The sequence below is a fragment of the Phragmites australis genome, chromosome 15 (assembly GCF_958298935.1).
Source record: "Phragmites australis chromosome 15, lpPhrAust1.1, whole genome shotgun sequence".
Classification (NCBI taxonomy): Eukaryota; Viridiplantae; Streptophyta; class Magnoliopsida; order Poales; family Poaceae; genus Phragmites; species Phragmites australis.
Genome location: NC_084935.1, coordinates 207,318 through 225,854, shown reverse-complemented (window position 1 = coordinate 225,854; position 18,537 = coordinate 207,318). Strand labels below are relative to the sequence as shown.

The 18,537-nt window shown below is 44.8% G+C and overlaps 1 protein-coding gene across 7 annotated transcripts; it reads left to right on the top strand.

Moving 5' to 3' along the window:
- The first annotated feature begins 9,052 nt into the window (after window positions 1-9,052).
- On the top strand, window positions 9,053-17,582 carry LOC133893429 (uncharacterized). 7 transcript variants are annotated; one of them, XM_062334437.1, is made up of 25 exons: window positions 9,107-9,199; window positions 9,287-9,348; window positions 9,441-9,589; window positions 9,881-9,965; window positions 10,344-10,397; window positions 10,664-10,755; window positions 10,858-10,961; window positions 11,354-11,429; window positions 11,757-12,213; window positions 12,682-13,017; window positions 13,106-13,309; window positions 13,383-13,481; window positions 13,572-13,644; window positions 14,244-14,371; window positions 14,498-14,786; window positions 14,875-15,098; window positions 15,180-15,307; window positions 15,474-15,588; window positions 15,946-16,001; window positions 16,097-16,190; window positions 16,292-16,478; window positions 16,561-16,644; window positions 16,733-16,830; window positions 16,898-16,960; window positions 17,104-17,582. In XM_062334437.1, the coding sequence occupies exons 3-25, from the start codon at window positions 9,495-9,497 to the stop codon at window positions 17,209-17,211; spliced, it is 3,249 nt and encodes a 1,082-aa protein (XP_062190421.1). In that variant the 5' UTR covers window positions 9,107-9,199; window positions 9,287-9,348; window positions 9,441-9,494; the 3' UTR covers window positions 17,212-17,582. The 7 variants fall into 7 exon arrangements, 6 of the variants coding, with proteins under 6 accessions (XP_062190420.1, XP_062190421.1, XP_062190419.1 ...); XM_062334436.1 differs by lacking the exon at window positions 9,287-9,348 and having other exon boundaries at window positions 9,053-9,199; XM_062334435.1 differs by lacking the exon at window positions 9,107-9,199 and having other exon boundaries at window positions 9,206-9,348.
- Window positions 17,583-18,537: the final 955 nt, after the last annotated feature.

Genomic DNA, 18,537 nt, shown 5'->3' with positions numbered 1-18,537 from the left:
TACCGGAGAAGTACAACGGGTCCATCTACCCCGTTGAGTTCCTCCAAATCTACACCACCGACGTCCAAACGGCGGGCGGGAATGAAAAGATTATGACCAATTACTTCCATATAGCCTTGAGAGGTTTTGCCCGCTCTTGGCTTATGAACTTACCTCCAGGATCTATTAGCTCATGGGATGACATGTGCCACCAATTTGTGGCTAATTTTCAGGGCACATTCACACGCCCCGGCCTAGAGTGCGACCTCCATGCCGTCAAGCAGCAAGAGGGGGAGACGCTGAGGCGCTTCATACAGTGTTTTAGCCAGGTCCGCAATACCATGCCGCGGATCACCCCTCATGCCATCATTGTCGCCTTTCGGCATGGCATTCGCGATGAGCGGATGCTTGAAAAGCTAGGTACGTACGAGGTCGAAACCATCGCGGAGCACTTCGCGTTGGCCGACAAGTGCGCCAAGGCGGCGGAGGCTCGGGCGTAGCACGTCCCGCGCCCTGAGCAACCCGCTGCCAACAAGGTAGGTTCTTCCCGCTCCGACAAGTGGGAAAAGAAAAAGAGAAAGAAGCGCGACGCTGCCCTTGTCGCGCCGGCGGAGGGTGCTGCCCGCAGGTCGGCACGTCGGGCGGCTGTCAACAATAAGCCCGCTCCCGCGAGACCCGAGCCGGGAAATGGTGTGAAATCCACCAAACTGACTGGCACGACCTTACTGAGTGCCGGTCGGTCAAGGGCCTCATCGAGCGGCGCCAGAAGGAGCGAGAGGAACAGCCGTCAGATATGTCCGGGATCCCTAGGGAGGTGATCGAGCACCACCTTGCTGTGCGACCATACGCACGACCGGTGAGACAGAAGATCCGGCGGCAGGCGCCCGAGCGCCAGGAGTTCATCCGGGAGCAAGTCAGCAAGCTCCTCGACGCTGGCTTCATCCGAGAGGTCCTCTACCCGGAGTGGCTTGCGAACCCAGTCGTCGTCCCCAAGGCCAACGGCAAGCTGCGGATGTGTGTCGACTACACCGACCTAAACAAGGCTTGTCCAAAAGATTCTTTTCCTTTACCCCGCATAGACCAGATAGTCGATTCCATCACGGGGTGCGATCTATTGTGTTTTTTAGATGCAAATTCGGGTTATCACTAAATCCGCATGGCCAAACAGGATGAAAAAAAACATCTTTTATTTCCCTGGTGGGGACCTATTGCTATGTGTCAATGCCTTTTGGTTTGCGCAACGTTGGATCTTCATTTCAGCGGGTTGTGCACATTACCCCTAATACGCAGGTTGGTCGCAACATCAAAGCTTATGTCGACGACCTCGTGATCAAGTCCCGAGATCGGGCCACCCTGCTGGAAGACTTAGCTGAGACTTTCAACAGTCTCCGCACCACCTGCCTAAAGCTCAACCCCGAGAAGTGCGTCTTCGGGTTACCCGCGGGCAAGCTCCTCAGTTTCTTAGTTTCCAACCGAGGAATCGAGGCTAATCCAGAGAAAATCCAGGCCATCGAGCAGATGCGTCCCCCGGCTAGACTCAAGGAGGTCCAGCGTCTTGCTGGCTCCATGGCGGCCCTGGGGCGCTTCATCTCCAAGCTCGGGGAGAGAGGGCTCCCGCTCTTCAAATTGCTAAAGAAGACCGGCCATTTTGACTGGACACCGGAGGCCGAGCAGACCTTCCAGGACTTGAAGAAATATCTCACCTCACCACCCGTACTGGTGGCCCCCTCCGAGGGTGAGCCTTTATTGCTCTACGTCTCGGCCACTTCTCAGGTCGTGAGCATGATACTGGTGGTGGAGCGTGACGAGTGCTTGAAAGTGCATCTAGGCCTCCTAAGTGGGTTTTGGCTTATTGATGACAAAACAATTAAGGAACTAACATGCTTATCTAAGTTATGAATAGGTTTAAGCATCAGTTATAAAGATAAGTGACGTTTGACGCCCGTCGAAACAAATGGAAAATCAACGAAGAGTACTCAATAGGATTTAAATTCTTTTATTTTTGAAATTGAGTCTAGGATAGCCGCTCTATTAAGAGGGTTGCATTTGATTGCTTGGTTAGTGTCTCAATGCTCAAGATATCCCTTAGAACCAACTAGTTGAGAGACACAATCACTCACGGACACCGAGTTTATTCTAAAAAAATTCACTGAGTCCGGATACTCCGGTGTTCACCGGATACTCCGTTACTCAGTATTTAGCCCGGAGTCTCCGAGGCAGATTCCGGCAGAGAGTCTCAGTTACGGTTTATTTTTATTTGGAAAAAGACCGGAGTCTCCGGTGTTCACCGGACACTCTGGTAATTTATGGGTTATCAGACCGGAGTCTCCGAGGGAGACTCCGCCAGAGAGTCTCGGTTAAGGTGTTTATTTTAATTAAAAAGGATTGGTGTCTCCGGTGTTCACCGGATACTCCGGTAAGTGATTTAGTATTAACTGGAGTCTCCCTCGGAGACTCCGGCAGAGACTCTAGGTTAGCTTTTAATCTTTTTGATAAAAAGAAAAGAGAGACCGGAGTCTCCGATGTGCACCGGATACTCCGGTACCTGGAGAGGCCAGAGGGTCCGGCTAGTCTCCGGACTTAATGTTTTTGGAAGCCCTGTCAGGACTGGAGACTCCGGTGTTCACCGGAGACTCAAGTAATTTAACAGAACTGTAACGGCTAGTTCTGACACGTTCTGTGACCGTTCTGACGCCGTTTTTGGATTTAGGGCCGGATACTCCGATATACACCGGATGCTCCTGTCAGTTCTGACAAAACAGTAATGGCTAGTTTTTGAGAGAGGGCTATAAATGCTCCCACACCCCCATGGCATTTAGGGCTTGCTGTTGCTGGTGAACTTTAGACCTCTGAGTACTTTAAGAGCATTCAAAGACCATCCAACCACCTCTAGTGCAAAGTTTGCAAATTTTTAGAGAGTTTGTGTTTGGAGAGGGTTCAAGCCACTTGAGCATTGAGTTCTTCATCGAGCATTCGTTGCGATCATTTCTCTTGAAGCTTTGTGCTTCTAGACGGCAAGACGTCGCCCGTAGAGCACCCAAAACTTGTGGAGTGCCACGGGAAGTTTGTAAACATCTTCGAATTGAGTAAGAATTTCTAGCTTGATCTTGGTGGTCGCTAGAAGAGGATAGGGTTGGAAAAGACCCGGCTCTTTGTGAGCTCCTCAACGGAGACGTAGGCACTTCTTTGTGAGGTGGCCGAACTCCGGGATAATCTCTCGTGTTCGTATTTGTGCTATTTGCTTTATTGTGTGAATTTTGTGATTTGTCATACAAATTGCTCTAGTGATCATCTTACTAGTGTTAAGTGTTATTCTAGCTCTGTGATATCCAGTAGACCTAGCTTCAACCCTAGATTCTAGCTATTAGCTTTAATTCGTAGTTGTTCTAAAATTTCTGTATAGACTGGAGACTCCGGACTAGACCGGATACTCCAGACCATACCGGAGTATCCGACCTTCACCGGAGTATCCGGCAGATTTAATCTGCTGTTTTAGTTTTAATTTTCAGAAAAACCTATTCACCCCCCCCTCTAGGCACTTTCAGTGCTCGGGGCATGGTGCTGGGTCCGAGCCCGAGACCGTGGCTCCTCCCGACCAGGGGGTCGAGCCTGAGACCTCGGCCGGCCCTGACCACTGCATCGAGCTTGGGGGCTGTGACAAGCCCTTGGGCGAGGCCGCAGTCCGGGCCCGCCGTGTACAGCGATCGATGTACTTCGTCAGTGAAGTCTTCCCGAGACGCCAAGACAATATACACCCAAGCCCAGAAGATGCTGTATGTAGTGCACATCGCTTCCAGTAAGTTACGCCACTACTTACAGACGCACAAGGTCTCGGTGGTAACCACATACCCACTTGGGCCGATCCTGTGGAACCGAGAACGCACTGGGTGTATCATCAAGTGGGCGGTCGAGCTTGCAGAATTTGATCTGCACTTCGTCAGCCGCCAAGCAATCAAAAGCCAGGCTCTGTCCGACTTCATGGCAGAGTAGACGCCGGTCCCGAAGATCGACAATGAAGAGTTGTCCGCGTACCCCAGGCAAGATGGGCCCGGATACTGGGTCATGCACTTTGACAGCTCCCTCACGCTGAAAGGCGCGGGGGTTGGAGTGGTGCTCACCTCCCCAACGGGTGAAGTACTCTAGTATGTCGTGCAGCTGCATTTCCGAGCGACCAACAATATGGCGGAATACGAGGGTCTCATCGCTGGTCTCCGAGCAGCGGTGGCCCTCGGGATCTGGCGGCTGCTTGTCAAGGGAGACTCCCAGCTGGTGGTCAACCAAGTATCCAAGGAATTCCAGTGCGTAGACCCACAGATGGCGGCGTACGTGGCGGAAGTCAGGAGGCTGGAGCGGCACTTTGACGCCCTGGAGCTGCGGCATATACCTCGCCGCAACAACGCTCTGGCCGATGACCTCTCCTGCTTGGCCTCTGCCCGGGCGCTCGTCCCAGCCGGAGCCTTTGAAGAAAGGCTCACACGACCTTCCGTCCTGCCTGCCGAACAGGATGAGGGGGAACCCTCGATCCTAGTTGGGGGAACCCAGATAGCACCCTCAGTGGGAGGTCCCGTCAGGGTGCCGCCGCTCGGTGAGTGCGCTGCGCTTGCCGGTGGTTCTCAAGATGCCTCGTGGATCGACGAGATCCGAGGGTACTTGAAAGAAAACATCCTTCCCGGGGATAATGCCTCTGTGGAGAGGATTGCACGGCAGTCCAAACGATATGCCATAGTAGATGGGGATCTCTACTGGCGCGGCACGGACGGTGTCCTCCTGAAATGCATCACCCGTGCAGAAGGCAGTGAGCTCCTCACTGAGATCCACGAGGACGAGTGCGATGGCCATGCATCATTTCACACGCTGGTCGGAAAGGCTTTTTGGCAAGACTTCTACTGGCCTACATCCCTCCAGGACGCTTCCGAGTTGGTTCGGCGCTGCAGGGCGTGCCAGTTCCACGCAAAGCAGATTCACCAGCCAGCTCAGGCTCTCCATACCACCCCCTGTCTTGGCCTTTCGCGGTCTGGGGGCTGGACATCTTGGGTCCATTCCCCCGAGCACCCAGAGTTCCCTGAGGACCTGAGAAGCCCCTTGCCGGTGGACCCCACAAGGGCTCAGCGGTGAGGTGTTAATCGGTGAGAGCCCCGATGCTGCATTTAAAAGGGAGCGTGGCCTGTCGCTTCCAACCACTCCCCCCACGCCTGTCGTACTGAGTACGTCAGTCTCTACCACCGCCTGGTAGGAAGGCGTGGGGATATTTAATGCGACGGGTCCCATCGCACGTCACCCTGTGCGGCTTGGTGATATCATCACTGGGCTCGAGGTATATCGCATGCCCCCTGCTGTGTCAAACCTGCTCTGACCGAGAGGGCACGCGGGGTGGTTCAGCGGCTGTCGGGTGGGCCCTCCCCCTGCGCATGCTAAAGCTGGGCGTAATGGGCGACGGGACCGGTCGAAGGCAGATTTTTCAACCCCCTGTAACATCAAGCTGTAGCCCATGACAGTTACTTTCCATTTATGGCGCATGTAAACTTATGCCCCCGTTTCTGGGCACGTCGAGCCTTTCCCGACAGGATAAAAGGGGGTGCACTTCAGAAAAGAAAAAGAGAGGAACACGCCTGAACAAAGACAAAGCATACGACACACAAGTCTGAGAAGCAGCAGAGGTTCACCAAGCTTGAAGCAAAACTGAAGCTCTAGACTTAGACAAAAAACCTTGTAACACAGAGATCCAGATAAAGATATTCCCAGAGCATTAATAGCATACACACAGGAGTAGGGTATTGCGCTCTGTGCGACCCGAATCTATCTAAAATCCCTCAAGCATTTACTCCCACTAGTAGCCGAACATCCGTCCCGCCTAGATCTCACATATTCGTATTAAATTCACGTACGAGGTAGATTCAGAATCATCCCCCCAGCCGAATCTCAAAGGGGGTCCCTCAGGATCCCCGCTTGCGGAGTTCATCATCTGACAACACCTCTTTGTCACACAAGTTGACAACACGTTGCTTCGAAGGAGCACGCATTGGACCAAATCTCTATTGTGAAGCGTCAAACCGAATAAAGAGCCACCATGAAGCGAAGACGTAGGGGTGAACCTACATAAGAAGCTGGTAAAATGACTCCAAACAACTCAACGACGCCCACAACACACGACGCAACCAAACAAACAGCTTCGCCCAACCTAACTTAACTCGCGCACCAAACCAACATCCTGAGCAGCAGCTTGATTAGCGGAGCTTTGCTCTCACACCAAACCAAACCCCTAGTTAGTCAGCGGGCACATCGCTTCAGAGGAGTACGCATCAGACAACAACTGATATTGAGAACGCCACATGAAATGAAAACGTCGTTGTGCCGAGCGGAGGCGTAGGGGACAAACCTACCAAAGAAGTTGGAGGCACCGTCGCCGCGGCTGAGCACATCGGTACACGCAACACGTTGGAGCATAGCCTAAAGAGGCAGCCGGACCGCAGTGGGTAGGGGCGGTTGCATGAGCCACAAAGCAGAGCGCTTGACCGCAGGATGGTCAGCGCACGCCGCAGAGCCTGTAGATGCCAACACCCTCGCTGACATCAACGCACCAACCCGGGCAGCACACCATCAGCACTCGTGCTAGCAAGCGCCGGTGGCACAGCCATGGCCGAGACCAGTAGACGCCAATCTAAGCGTCAATAGCACGCCGTCGACCACTAGGAGAGCCGGCTACTAGCCACGACCACCACCACGTTGGAGCACCGGAGATCCGCGGATCTGGCCACCAACCACAACCACCACCACGCCGAAGGACCGAAGAGCAACAGATCCACGAAGAGCAGGTTGCCAGGGTGCAGATCCGACCGACGGGAGGCCTGATTCAACTAGGCTGGAGCGGATCCGACGAGGACACCACGGACCTGGACCGCACCACACGACGAAGAAAACCAGCCATCGGGGGGAAGAAAGGAGGAGGGGAGAGGAGAAAGGAGGGAAGAGAGAGGGGAGGGGCGCCATTGGAGCAGGTCGTTGGTGGCAACGGCAGTCGGGCGGGGTGCGAAGAGGGGGGCACTAGGTGGCGGTGGTTTTAGCCCTTTGGTTTTTCCGTGCTGATTTTTCTTGTTCAGTCTCTATGGAAAATACATTATTATTAATATGGAAGCAATTTTGATGATACAATTTTTATATAGCAAATCTATGTAGTTCCAAATATATCTGTGCCTAAAATTTTAGAAAGGTTGACCGTACGGGCCATAGGACGTCAAGTAAAAAAAGAATAAACGCATGCGGTTGGTCTTGGCATGGCCGCCTTCATTCTATATGGCTCGGTTATGCTATGCCCTTGTTGGATTACTATTACCTAGGTAGCTCAGCTGGTAGTACTCCACCAGTAGAGGCTTGCCCAGCAACGGCATCGTGTCTAGACTTAATTTAATTTGGATTTACCTAAACTCAACATGATTCTTACTATGTGGTTTAACGTACGGTATCTTAATTCCGACTGGGACACACGATTAATATTTGTTTAAACTGATTTCACAAGTAATGCGTCCATCATTTCAACAGCTAGCGAGCGTCCTTCTGAGACATGCATGCATGATTACGCAATCAAAAATCGTATTAGTATTATGGCTTTTTTCTTTCTTTCTTTGCTCTCGCTCATTCAGTGATTCTGTGCACCCGACCCATGATTTAGAGTATACGAGTATATATGTTGCAAGTTGCTTGGAAAAACATATCATAGTAATACAGTCTACTAGAGGAGTATTATACTAGTAGTACTTGATCATCAACTTGAAATGCACTAGTTGCATGGAAATTATAAGTAGAGTAATTTAATTATTCAACATTGATAGGTAGGAGGAGTATTAATTAATTCCACTGCAAACGAAACGACATTACATTACATTACAGTAGTAGTTGGCCGGCCGGGGAAAAAGTAAACATCATCCCACCCCTGCAGCCCTGATCATTCTAGTAGTTGACCTCCTTCCCTAATAATATACTATATACGGAGTAGGAGTACCAATGTACCATATACCGTACCACCTTGTAAATTGGTCTGCAATTTCGAGGATCTGGTAAAATACGTAGAAATTAAAATACTAGTCGAAATGCAGGAGAAAACGTGCGTCTGTATTGGACGGAGTAGCACATCTGACACGACATCTCTGCCTGCGCAGTACATGTACAAGCGTAGAAAAGCTAGCGACAGTACGTACATGGATCGGATGTACATGTACAAGGGTAGAGTAGACCAACTCCTCTTCGGTGAAGGCCTTGTTGCAGCACGTGCGGTTTACTCCTTTGCCGCCCTGTACCTCATGCTAACTCCAACAGCTTCGATATTTTTCCATCAAATCACTGTGCCTACGCGGGTGCTGGAAGAACGCACTCCAGCAGCTCCGTTATCTTAGGTCTAGAGCGATACGGGCACCAGACCGGCTCCGGTAAATTTGCCGATGAAAACTGAGTGTGTATTACTGTAGTGAGAGGATGATTGTAGGTTTGCGGATATACAGAAAGTAATAGAAGGTATAAAATATGGTATCTGTTGGAGATAAAAAAATAGAGTATGTTATAATAGTGTTATAAGAATGAATTTTTAAGTATCTATTGAGGGTGATCTTAACGGAGTATTTCCTCTATACGATGGAGTCCGATCGTACTACTGTACTACTATAAGTATATGGTATTTTTTTAGTTGTACTGAATAAGATGTAATCATCTTGGATGTGCAGGATGATTGTGGATAAGGTGTTGTAAGTAGATATTTAATTTGATATATGGAATAATACACGAGAGTGTTTGGTTGGATATATATAGTTGCTAAAAATATATGTTACTACTCATCGCTGATCATCTATAATAGTACTTACCTCTTACTAATAATATCTAATTGTAACCCATACATAGCTAAATATTTTTAATTCTTACTAATTCTCACTAAATACCTGTAATTACATGAGCTGACAGAGTAGAATCTGTTCAACATCTTAATAATTTTCTCATACATGATGATTCAACATGTTAATAAAATGTTCCTAAAATATGTACCACTAAGTAGAATCGGATTCGGACTGAACGTGGGCCCCCAACCTGCATTCGGCCCAGCCGTGGCTTTCTTCTCCCACGCCACGCCACCAATTTGGAACCGGTCAGTTAGACCCACCTCGCCGTCGCCGTCGACACCAAACCATCGACGCCGATGTTTGCCAAGCGCCTCTTCCACAAGGCTCTCCATCATCAGGTGAGCTCCTCCTCTTCCCTCTCTTGCTTCCCCCATCTCTTGCCCACTATTAATTTTATCCCACTGGACTCCCGGTTTGCACCTCAGATTTGCGCAAAACGATTCCCAATCGCCTTGGTAGAGTCGGATCAGAATATCAGATTCGCCAAGTTCAGCACGGCCTCGATGCTTACCATGTCTTCAGCTTGCTTCTGCTGCTGTGGCCAGTTGCTGATTTTGCTTCCTTTTTTTCTTGCTGCAGGGATAAGGAGGTGGAGGAGGAGGAGGAGCAGGAGCAGGAAGAGGAACTGGGGAAATGGATGCGCAGATCGTACTTCACTACGGAGTTCCCTACACCGCCTCAGTACTCGCGTTTGATCCCGTCCAGCGCCTCCTCGCCGTCGGAACGCTGTGACCTTCCATTCCATACCTCACCCCAGTCTTCAATTCCACTTCTCTCCATACGATCGACTTGCTTACCACATGACAAAACTATAATAGTACTTTACATATGCATGGAAATAAGTCGTTTACTTCTCGTGTTCTATTCTGCTGATATGTCCGGAACGTTATTGTAGAAGTTCAGTAACAAAACTGGTCGTGATTGCATTAAGACATTTTCATTAGTGCTATGCTTCGCCCAAGTTAAGATTGTCTCTTGTTGACTAGATCCTCATAGCTTTTCCGCACATCAAACTGCAGGGATGGTAGGATAAAAATATTTGGAGGCGATAATATCGAATGCCTCCTGATATCACCCAAGAGTGTGCCATACAAGTTTGTGCAGGTTTGGCTATTAATTGATGAGTCTTTTCTCCTTCCAAGATAATTTTATATTGTTGGCCTTTGCATGCCAGCGATTCTCTACTTTCATCATGCACGATCCAAGTATTTATGTTACCGTGTTTTCTTTTCCTCTTCCTTTCTAAATATTCATGATAGGCTGAAAGTATACTTGTTATACTTCCTTACATGAAAACTACCTGTCTGAAGGGCATTCTACTGCCTTTCTCATACTTAAGTATGTATATTGTGTTACTTCCCCGAAGCAATTGTATGCAACACCCACCAGTATCCACCTTGTTAAACTAACTGGCTACATTGTTTGCTGCTTATGTATAACCTCCAATACCATGTCCTGATCGCATTTTTTTTCCCGTTGCAGTTCATACAAAATCAGGGGCTTCTGGTTGCCATATCTAATGAGAATGAAATCCAGGTATGGCATTGCCAGATAAGGTTTTGTTCTACCCAAACTTCTACTTCTTGGGGATTACCGGAGTTCGTATATATATGTTAGAATAAGTTGTGTGGAGCTCATGCGTTGGTTGGTACTCCAACTTTCTTCATTATTCTGAACTCCTGTTTACTCCTTGCATTATTTATCCAAGAAGAGTGTCGGCTGTTGCCAAGCCCCTGGAACATACCAGCATGTTATCTCGTAGTGTTAGTGACTGTTGCATATAATATATGTCTGTCTTGTAGGTATGGAATCTTGAGTTCAGGCAACTATTTTATTCCTCCCAGTGGGACGTCAACATTACTGCTTTTGCAGTCATAGAGGGGACCTTTCTGATGTAAGCTATAGATACGATCACTTATTTTCCCACATTTTGCAATATCTGTTTGCAGCAGTTCATAGCCCTTGTTTTATATTGTAAATTTGCCTTTTTATTCAGGTACCTTGGTGATGAGAATGGTCTTCTTTCTGTATTGAAGTATGATGTAGATGACGGGAAGCTTCAAAGGATGCCATACAATGTTCCTATACGGTCCTTAGCCGGTATACCTTTATGTCTTTCTCATCAAATGTTAATCAGAACTAGAATATTTCTTCCATTTGCTTCTATTGATGTACAAAATCTCCTGCTGCCACATCAAGGTAAAATGGTGAACAAAACTCCAATTTTGAGCAGAGATAATCATTGTTTGTTACTTTGAAGTTTGAACTTTCCATAGAAATATTTGACGTTAGGCACAACCACATAAGCAAATGACTTGAGTTAATATGATTTTCAATGGACTTGAGCATGGCCATTTCCTTTCATAACTTTATTGCAATTTTCTGCTATTCATCTATTTTGAATTAAAAGCACTCTTTGTCTTGCACCATCTTAATATATATTTGTGCTTTATGGTTCAAACTTGACATTTCATGGTTCAATTTTTTCACAGAAGCAGCTGGTGTTTCCTTACAGGATCCTCAACCTATTGTTGGAATACTGCCCCAACCTGACACTTTTGGAACAAGGTAAGGTCTTCATTTAAGGTAAGGCAGGCATGCTGATAGGCGATAGTAGAGGATATTAGGATGGTCAGACTTCCAAAATCACAAATAGATACAAGGAAATTGTAACTATTGTCACTGTTTTTTTTAACTTGAAAATCAATGAGATATTCTGAAAGACGAAAAAGTGTGTTTACGCAAGAAAGTTCGAAAGAAGAAACCATAGCTTTGTTTTCGCCCCATTATTCTCATTGAGAGGCAATTTTTTTTTTAAGGTTTTATAGGCAGATTTATCGTTGATTTATGTTGTGAGCCTAAACACCTAAGAATAACCGCTTCTAAATATTTCAGGGTGCTAATTGCGTATGAGAAAGGATTGCTAGTTCTTTGGGATGTATCAGAGGACCATGCAATTTCTGTTAGAGGCTATGGGGATTTACACATGAAGGGTCAAGTAACTGGTGCTCAGAGGGATGCTAGTGAAGATCAATTGAACAATACTCTTGATGAAAGTGAAGAAGAGAGGGAAATTTGCTCTCTTTGTTGGGCATCAAAGGGGTGCTCAACCATTGCAGTTGGCTATATGACAGGAGATATACTTCTATGGGACATGACTACAATATCCTCTAGGCAAGACAAGCAAAGCGATGTTTCATCAAATGTTGTTAAGCTGCAGCTGGCGTCAGGAAGTCGTAGGCTTCCTGTTATTGTCTTGCATTGGTCTGCTGGGTCAGCAGCAGATTCTAATAAAGGAGAGCATCTTTTTGTATATGGTGGTGATGATATGGGATCTGAAGAAGTTCTCACGGTTTGCGCCTTCTTTCATTCTCATTGTTACTGATGCATTCTTAGGTCTCAAATGTACTTGTTTGCTCCATTTCCAATTTGCTAAAATCAATTCCTGGCTTAGTGTCCTTGATACTAGTTTATCGTAGTGTAGGTACACTTACTATGGGATTTGTTTATACTAGTTTTGCATGTTGACATAACTCACATGGCCCATGAGAATTTCCTGCAATAAGTATGAGGAACAGTGTCCCAGGGTGATAAAAATGGGCTTACTCCCAGGGAAGAACCCATTTCTTAGATCCAAACAACTCTAGACATTTTTTTTTGGTTCAGGTGTGAGCAACCATATATCTTACTTTTGCTCTAAAAGAATGTTTTAATACCTATCAAAATTACTTATTTACATGGAAAATCATAGTTCTTTCATTGTTTCCCAAACTTGCATTGCAGAAAATTAGACTTCAATGAAAAAAAAAATTTCTTACAGGTTCTTAGCTTGGAATCAAATGCTGGATTAGAATCAGTCAGATGCATGTCGCGGATTGATCTCAAGCTTGATGGATCCTTTGCTGATATGATACTTGTTCCAGATACCGAGGTTCCCGATAAAAGCCGAAAATCTGCACTTTTCATCTTGACAAATCCTGGACAATTGAATGTTTATGATGGTGGTTCTCTATTTTCTGTGCAAAACACAATAGAGGGAAATGCTGTTCCTGAAGCACAGAAATTTCCAGTTGCAGTTCCTACAATTGATCCCAACATAACAGTCACAAATCTTTGTTCACTAACTGGAAGAGAATATCCAAATATTTCACTGAAGGTACAGTTCTGTTTGTATTTTGATATTTTACTCTATCAGCACATTATCGTGACTTATAAAAGATCATATTCATATGGATTTTCTGTAGAAATTTTGTGCTAGGCAAAATGCCACACCTTTCATACCAGGGAACATGAAATGGCCTTTGACTGGTGGGGTTCCTAGTGAGATGTCACTGAATGAAGATCATGCTGTTGAAAGAATATACATTGCAGGCTACCAAGATGGTTCTGTGAGAATTTGGGATGCAACATTTCCAGTTCTAATGCCAATGTTTGTCTTGGATGGAAAGGTCATCTAATGTTTATTTGTGTTATTACTTGCATTTTGAATGCAGTCTAAGTTATAACTATTCTTCACCACAGGTGGCTGATGTTAATTTGGACGGAGCAAATGCTTCTGTATCATCTCTGGCTTTTTGTTCATTAAACATGACTTTGGCTGTTGGGACAACAAGTGGTCTGGTTAGATCTCACTGTCAAATTTGTGGATTAGTCAAAATGGTTGGTCGTTGCTAGCATGTACAATACTCTCTTTTATATCTTTCTTTCTAGGTCCGCATCTATAAACTTCGTGAGCACACTGGGGGTTCAAGCTTTCACTTTGTGAGTGAATCTAAGCAAGAAGGTATCTCATTTCATTTCATGAAGCCACATATCAGTATGAAACCCTGATGATTGGAAGAAAATGCCTCGAAATGTCACCTCAATGATCCTATTGCCAATTGTGCCTTTTTTGATGCGAGATATCTCTTCCATGTTAATATGTTGCTGCCATCCTTATTAAGACAATGTTATCCAAGTTTACTTCCTTTTTTTAGCACATACAAGACACATGTCTACCTCATGTCTGGTAGTCTCACAAGCAGATGCCATATCATGTTCTTCTAGCAGATGAGAGGCATAGCACATGGGCCCTATCATTTATCTGAATGCTTATTAGTGAAAAACAAAATGAATTGAGAGATCATGATCGAGCACTTCTCACTGAACAAAAACCTTGCTCCTTAATTCCTTATACATTAGCTGCCATGTCTAAAATTGATAGAACCTGCTCATATTTTTTGCAGAGGTTGAAATCATTTGTTCCTGTGCTAAAAATGGTAGGCAGTTCTGTAGTAGGTCGCTAGTGAAACTTATGCTAGGCATTACAAATTTCTCTCTTTGAATATGGTTAATTGTATTTTCCTTAACAATTAACACTCACCTTTTTTATTTTTCTTACAGTTCATGTTGTTCATCACGGGAGAGGGTTTCATTGTCATGTTGCCTTTGTGGCATCAAATTCCCCAGTGCGATCTCTGCTGTTTACAGCTTCAGGGGACGTCATTGCAGCAGGCTATCAGAACGGTCAGGTATATTCTACCTACTTTTGTAATGGATGTTGTTGTCAAGATTTCTGAGATTTCACTATTCACTTGAAACTTATAATAATCAGCTATTATTAATTAATGATTGTGTTCTGGTTTATCTTCTTTAAGGTGGCAATGTTTGATCCAAGTCAGCTATCGATTATATTCGCCGTGGATTGTGCATCAGGAACAAATTCTCCTGTTGTGTCCTTGAGCAGTTACAGTGTAGCTGCATCTGCTGCAAAAGCAGATCAGGCGAAAAAAGAAAGTCCGGAAGGTGCAAAAGTACCCAGAGATGTTCTTCTTTCCTTGACAAAGGAGGCTCGCGTTACTGTACTTGATAGATCAACTGGTGTGATGATAAATTCACATGTCTTAGATCAAAAGCAGTCATCTGCTGTTTCCATATATGTCATAGGCAAGTGATTATATTCATTGCATTAAGGTGGCCCTTACCTTCTATCTCCTTTCAATCATTGAATAACTTTGTTAGATTTTGGATCTAGATGGAGCTTCAGACGAGAAGCAAACCCAATTATCAGAAGACAAATCCCCAAGTCAAGGTCAGACAAGAAAAGAAGGCAATGATCTTGACAAAAAACAAGCACAAGGAGTTGAAAAGCACCAAAAAAATGCTTTCCAGCTTTCACACAACTATGGTTCAGATTCACTTCTTTTGGTCTGCTGTGAGGATGTGTTGCTTTTGTTTTCGCCGGCATCATTGATTCAGGTGTGTTCTTGGCTTATATGAACTGGTTTTTAGACTTTCCAAACTTCCACAGCTTACTAGTGATGTTCCTTTCCCCATCAGGGAAGCAGCAAGCATCTGCATAAGACGAAACTTGCAAAACCTTGTTGCTGGTCAGCAGTTTTCAAGAACACGGATGACAAAATTTGTGGGTTGATATTAGCTTATCAGACAGGCACTATAGAATTGAGGTAGTTACAATTTTTTTCATGTCTTTTCCTTGTCATATTAGATCCTGGATCATTATTTGTTCTTAATGCAGCATTGCCATAGACTTCTGGTTTTCCTTACATACATCCATGCAAAGGACGGGTGAAGTTTGCTTAGACCATGACAATTTTACTGTTATCATGGCAGATCTGTTCCAGACCTATCTATTGTTGCCGAGAGCTCCTTGATGTCATTATTGAGATGGAGTTACAAGACAGACATGGATAAATCCACAAGCTCCTCAAATGGACATATCGCTTTGGTACATTTCTTCGCTTGCCTTTCTAACTTAATCCTGAGGGTTTGGTTGGTTGGTTTCAGATTTATTGTAATGAATTTTTGTGCCACATATATAGCTGTTTTGGTTTATTTTCTCTATTGTTGCTGCCACACCCATATTTAGCTTATCCAAAGAAAACCAGAATAGTGATTCCTAAATGAGTGTCATGTTTTCTTTGTGGCAAGCACACTCGAAGATGGACTGCTTCGATCACCAGTAAAACTTGCATCTTATCAGTTGCTTCATGTCTAAAGAGAAATTAGGGTGTGCCCTTACCATCGGACTATGTTTAGGTTTTAAAGAAAATACCTCATTTTCCTAATATATACTCCACCACAGGTGAATGGGTCTGAGTTTGCAATCATCTCTCTCATAGCCTCAGAGAATGACTTCAGGTACTTCACTTCCGTGGCATGTCTAACTCATTGATGTACTGAATCCTATTCAGATTGAGAAGCAATAGATCTGACTCCTGACCCTGTTGTAATAGGATTCCAGAATCTCTGCCGTGCCTTCACGACAAAGTACTTGCAGCAGCTGCTGAAGCAGCTATTAATTTCTCAAGTGACCAGAGAAGAAAGCAGGTCTTCCATAGCCTGAGCTCCTTTATTCATATGTTTTTTTTTTCTAATATGTTGTCCCTTTACATGTTGGGTTTTGGTTTCATGGGAAACTTCTGATGCAGAATCCAGCTGCAGGAATTCTTGGAGGCATCATTAAAGGAATCAAAGCCAAGGCTGAAGGAAATGTGAAAATGAACAGAAATTTCACTGAGCAAACCCCCAGCGAGCAGTTGGAGTCAATTTTCTTGAAAGAATCATTTGTTGAACCATCAATACCACTTCCTAATGATCCAATAGAACTGTCAATTGGTTCTCTTCCTCCTTTCTTCCTTATAAATCTGAAAGCAATTATCTGAAGCGCTCCTTGTTAATTTGAGAATATTAAACGCAGATGACATTGAGATTGATGATGAAGTACCACTAGCCCCGGCACCAGCATCCTCCTCCACATCTCACGTGAATAAGAAAACAACAGGTTGGGCACACAATGTTTTTTTTCTTCCAGTTTTTGAAGATTATATTTCGTTAAACTCGGTTTGTGTGTCTGTTTATATTCGCAATAGAGGAAGAGAGAGCGAAGCTATTTGAAGGGTCAAGCTATGTTGATAAACCGAGAATGAGAACTCCCCAGGAAATTCTTACCAAATATAAGTTTGGCGGGGTAATGCCATCAACATTGCAATTCGTCACTTTTCTGTGTATGCAAGCTGAATCTAGGTCCACTGCAGGATGCAGCAGCAGCTGCTGCTCACGCGAAAGATAAGCTCATGCAACGGCAGGAGAAACTCGAGGTAAAATGTTCCATTTCATACTGCACACTGGGCTTCCGATTGTTGCTGATCGGCCACTGGGTGACCCCATACCTTTTATGTAGTCAATTTGCTGTTGTTATTCTTATTAAGAAGGATATCAAAGCTAGTTCTCTTTTTACCAGAGAATAAGCCAACAAACAGCAGAGCTTCAGAATGGAGCAGAAAACTTTGCTTCCCTCGCCCAGGAGCTTGCGAAAACAATGGAGAACAAGAAGTGGTGGAAGCTATAACATTGTGATGTTATTTATTGTTGGACAATTGCATTCACTCTGTTGCATACCATCCGGTGCTGTGTACATCAGTTTCACTTGCTACCTGTCCTGGTGATTGTCTACCTTGCCAGTAGGTAGACAGCACTGCTGCAATGGATGCAAATTTGTTCGTTAGCTTAATTAGATTGTGTTGTATACCACCATGTAATTCTTGTGTATTAAGGGTGATAGCAAAGCGTTCCCCCCATGGATGAGAGCTAGTGTGGTGTAGGTGATTTTCTTGTGGTCATTGCTTCTTCTTACTGTAAAGATAAAGGAGACAATAGATAGAACTGCTTCTTACGTGGTGAGCAGTAAAGTGAATGAATGATAAAGAGTCATTGCTTGCTTGCCGTGTGTACCCTCTTTTGATCTGTTCAACTGTGTGTGCAATCATGTGTATGCAATTGTTTTGGTAACCTTGTTGGCGGCGGCTAGGGGTGGAAACGGATCGAATACGCATGGAATCGAATTTGGATAGTACGATTTACCACATTTTAATTCGAATGCGAATACGGATCCGGATACTCTCGGATGCGAATACAAAATGGATAGTCCGAATTCGAATTCTCATTCGGATATCTACTCAATCTTCGAAATTCATGTTTGGAATTTAAATTTTTGATAAAATTTGAATGAAATTTGGTAAAACTTGACTAAAATTTATTCTAATTTGATTGGGATAGAATTTTAGAAATTTGGCTCGAAATTCATGTTGAAAATTTAAACTTTTGACCAAATTTGACTGGAATTTGATCAAATTTGATTGAAATTTGATCAAATATGACTAAAATTTGTTCCAATTTGATTGGGCCAGAATTTCTCTTACCTCTAAAATTTCTAAAACTTAGCAAAATTTGGTTCCCTGGTTGGCGGATACGGATACGAATCGGATATATCTCGAATTCGGATATCCACATTTGAATCTAAATCTCCAAAAACGAATTCGGATGTATCCATTTTAGTATCCATTTCACAAATGAATACGGATATGGATATCCATATTTATATTTTAACGGATACGGATATCAGATAATTCGGATACACAACCATCCATTTCCACCCCTAGCGGCGGCGGCAGTAGCAGTGGACACGACACAAGCAAAAAGGAGAGGGAAATGCCACTCCTGTCCTGTCCTGTCCTTGTGCCGGCTGTGCTGCCCACCAACTCCGCTCGGTCAAGCTACTAAGAAAAGTTAGATGAAACCGTATATTTTTACCTATCGAATTATCCTGTAACAATGGATATAAGTATCTAAATAGTTATTTTTTTAAAATTACATGTATCCATCAGATTAGATTGAG

What these genes read in the sequence shown, in the direction of transcription:
- LOC133893429 (XM_062334436.1), top strand. Translation starts at nt 9,495, where the DNA reads ATGGATGCGCAGATCGTACTTCACTACGGAGTTCCCTACACCGCCTCA. An exon ending in CAGGCTATCAGAACGGTCAG is followed by an intron (nt 14,372 to 14,497) that starts GTATATTCTACC and finishes ATCTTCTTTAAG; the next exon opens with GTGGCAATGTTTGATCCAAG. An exon ending in ACAGGCACTATAGAATTGAG is followed by an intron (nt 15,308 to 15,473) that starts GTAGTTACAATT and finishes TTATCATGGCAG; the next exon opens with ATCTGTTCCAGACCTATCTA.